The sequence below is a fragment of the Frankliniella occidentalis genome, unplaced genomic scaffold, assembly GCF_000697945.3.
Source record: "Frankliniella occidentalis isolate FOCC.00 unplaced genomic scaffold, Focc_3.1 Scaffold93, whole genome shotgun sequence".
Lineage (NCBI taxonomy): Eukaryota > Metazoa > Arthropoda > Insecta > Thysanoptera > Thripidae > Frankliniella > Frankliniella occidentalis.
The window spans coordinates 857,204-859,844 of record NW_026267222.1 but is presented as its reverse complement, the minus strand read 5'-3'; the positions used below and the strand labels follow the sequence as shown (position 1 = coordinate 859,844).

At 61.5% G+C, this 2,641-nt stretch overlaps 2 protein-coding genes across 2 annotated transcripts in view; both read right to left on the bottom strand.

Moving 5' to 3' along the window:
• Nucleotides 1-2,560, bottom strand: part of LOC113209606 (protein PALS2) — an 18,446-nt gene extending 15,886 nt beyond the window's left edge. The window contains exons 1-2 of the mRNA XM_026427228.2: nt 2,341-2,560; nt 1,783-1,916 (exon numbers count right to left, since the gene is read on the bottom strand). Of these exons, the coding sequence (XP_026283013.2) occupies nt 1,783-1,916; nt 2,341-2,545 (339 nt within the window). The 5' untranslated portion in view covers nt 2,546-2,560. The remainder of the gene's footprint in view (nt 1-1,782; nt 1,917-2,340) is intronic.
• Nucleotides 1-2,641, bottom strand: part of LOC113212413 (uncharacterized) — a gene marked incomplete in the record, with an annotated part of 51,076 nt that overhangs the window by 93 nt on the left and 48,342 nt on the right.

Genomic DNA, 2,641 nt, shown 5'->3' with positions numbered 1-2,641 from the left:
GGGGGGGGGAGGGGGCGTCATGAATGAATGGCCGGCCTTTAAAACAACGCCCCGCATGGCTTGCTACGCGCAGGATGCGGCGCGGGAGAGCACTACACATTATCGTAGTACACGAAACGTATACGAGCTCCTCCCATGATGGCTCCCTCCTGGCGCCTGGCGGGTAGGCAGCGCGCGCGCGCCGCCGCGCTGCAGCGCTCGGGTTGCCTACCCGGCCGCCGCACGGCGCTCCGCCTCCCGGCCGCAATGTCACACCGCCTCGCAGGAGCAGCGCTTCGCTGCCGTGACTGGCATTGTTTTGATACCGCTTATTCCTCGTTCTCCCTCTACTTTTTTCTGGATCAGCGCGCGGACGCTCGTTTTTGTCCGGCGGCGGCGCGGCGCTGCCGCCTGCATGAATGGCGTAATAGCGACAGTGGCGGGGGCGGGGGCGGGAGGCGAGCGAGGGAGAGAAGACCGGAGCGGCTTTTGAAAATTGGCGGCAGTTTGTCACGCGCCGTTTGCAGCAGCGGCACGCGTCCTGTCTTCTTGTCACCGGGGCCGGGCCGCGGTGGCGCCGGTGGCGTTCCCCGGCCGCGCAAGGAAACGCTGTGCGGGTGGGTGGCGCGTCGCCTACCCTCCTGCTCGCGCCCCTTGGGGGAGTGGAGAAGAAAAGGTTGGACGAATGGGGCAGCTATGGCAGTGGAGAGAGAGGGGGGGAGGGGGTAATCGCCGCCAGTCACGTTATAGCGATTGGATAGGGGGAGGGAGGGGGGTGTCCGAGCCGCGCCGACAGCGGTCGATCTTTTCCATACCAAACCCACGGTGCCGGAGAACTGGTGAAATATTCTAACTCCTTTGTAGCTAAAGTATAATATACACTAATTTGGATTTGGATTGTTGATCTAACGCCGTCCTCGGCTCTCGAGTCGCCACATACCCACAGCTTCACTGGCCTGGTGACCTGCACGTCGATGCCCACGTTGCTGGAGCCCTTGACGTCCACGTTGACCTCGACGGAGCACGTCCTCGGCCTGATCCTGGCCCCGCCGACGCGACGGCCCTGGGCGCCGGGGCCCGTGCCCGCCATGGCGCCGCGCCTGTCCAGGATCGTCCTGCTGTGGGAGTGCGGGGTGCTCGGCGGCGTGCGACAGCGCTCCATGGGGGACGGCGACGGACTGGCATGGCGACGCGCCGCGGCACCCCCGGGCACCGCGGTGCCAGCCGGCGCCCTGCCGCCCAACCCTCGCCCCACCCTAGCCGCACCGCCCTTACCCCACTGTCACCATCAGATAACGACAACTCTAACCCCTCCCTCCTAGTTCAACCTCACGGGCCCTCCTGGCCCTCCTGGCCTTTCGCGAAATGTCTTCATCCCCCTTCCTTCCTAATTATGGCTCGAAGTACTTGCCCCGGCAACAACAAAGCCTCTGGTGTCGCCTCGGGTATCACTGGGAAAACAAAGGTCGTAGGAATATGGATATCCTTCTGGAGGTGCTAATGAATTTAAGCCTGTGTAGATGCACGAACGAATTAGCAGCCCTGGAAAGACTAAAAGGTGCTAAATTTTAGTGCCCTGCGACACTTTTGTGCTTTTATACAGGCACTAAAATCTAGCACCTTTTAAAAGGCAGCAAGTCCCAGTTCCACCTTTGTTTTTCCAGTGATGGGACGCGTCCATAGAAGATTCACTTACTCCTCCTGGAGTATCGTTTGCACAAAAGTACTCGAAAATTCTGTATGCATAATAGCTTAGTGTGTCGAAAATCGCGAGCAATGTAACGACCACAACCGTAAACCCACCTCTCTCCTTGCTATGCTCTCCAGGAAGATGAGGTCCGTGTCCGTGGAGTTGGCGTCCCTCGCGCTGTGTCCGCCGACCGGAGCAGGCGTCGGCAACTCGATCCCCAGGGCGTCGACGGAGTCCAGGTATCCGGCTGCAACAAAAGGAGAGAGGCGCGGGACCCTTTGTTAGTTTGAACCGTTCCAGGCGCGGCGGGGCGCGGCCGAGCAGGGAAGGGTGGGGCGGGGCTCCCCGCCGCAGAGAGAAAACGCAAAATAGATGACGGAAGGGCAGCCGCGGAGCAGGACGAAAGGGAGACCATCTTGTACTGTGCGATATTTTCACCCTGAAAACAACAGTGATATTACTGGAAGTGGGCTAGGCCCCACCCTACCCTGGTTGTTCTGTCCCATAAATATATCATGTTTCTCACTCACTGCAGTGACTGATAGACTTGACTTCACTAACCGTGAGGCCACACATCCGGCCTAGACCAAGTGCGAGTAGCCCACCCCGCCCCTAGTACACAGCACGTTTACGGTTACATCCAGTGTGGCACTCGAATCTCTAGGGCTCACAAGGTGTAGACGATGCAGTCGAGGGGGTCCTGGCGACGTTGAACTTGACCCTGCACTTGGAAGAGGGAGGCGACTGGAAAGGCGGCGGCGGCGGCAGCACCGTCGGCGTGGCGACCATCACGCGGGGCTCCAGGGGCGTGGACGGCGGCGACACGAGCAGCGGCGACGCCTCTGACACGTCCTCCTCGTCCAGCTGCTGCTCCATCGCCTCCTGCAGCGCCTGGCTCAGGGCGCGCGAGCGGCCACGCTTCGCCTCGGACACGGCTGCCGGCGTGGGCGTCGGCGGTGGCGTCGGGGGCGG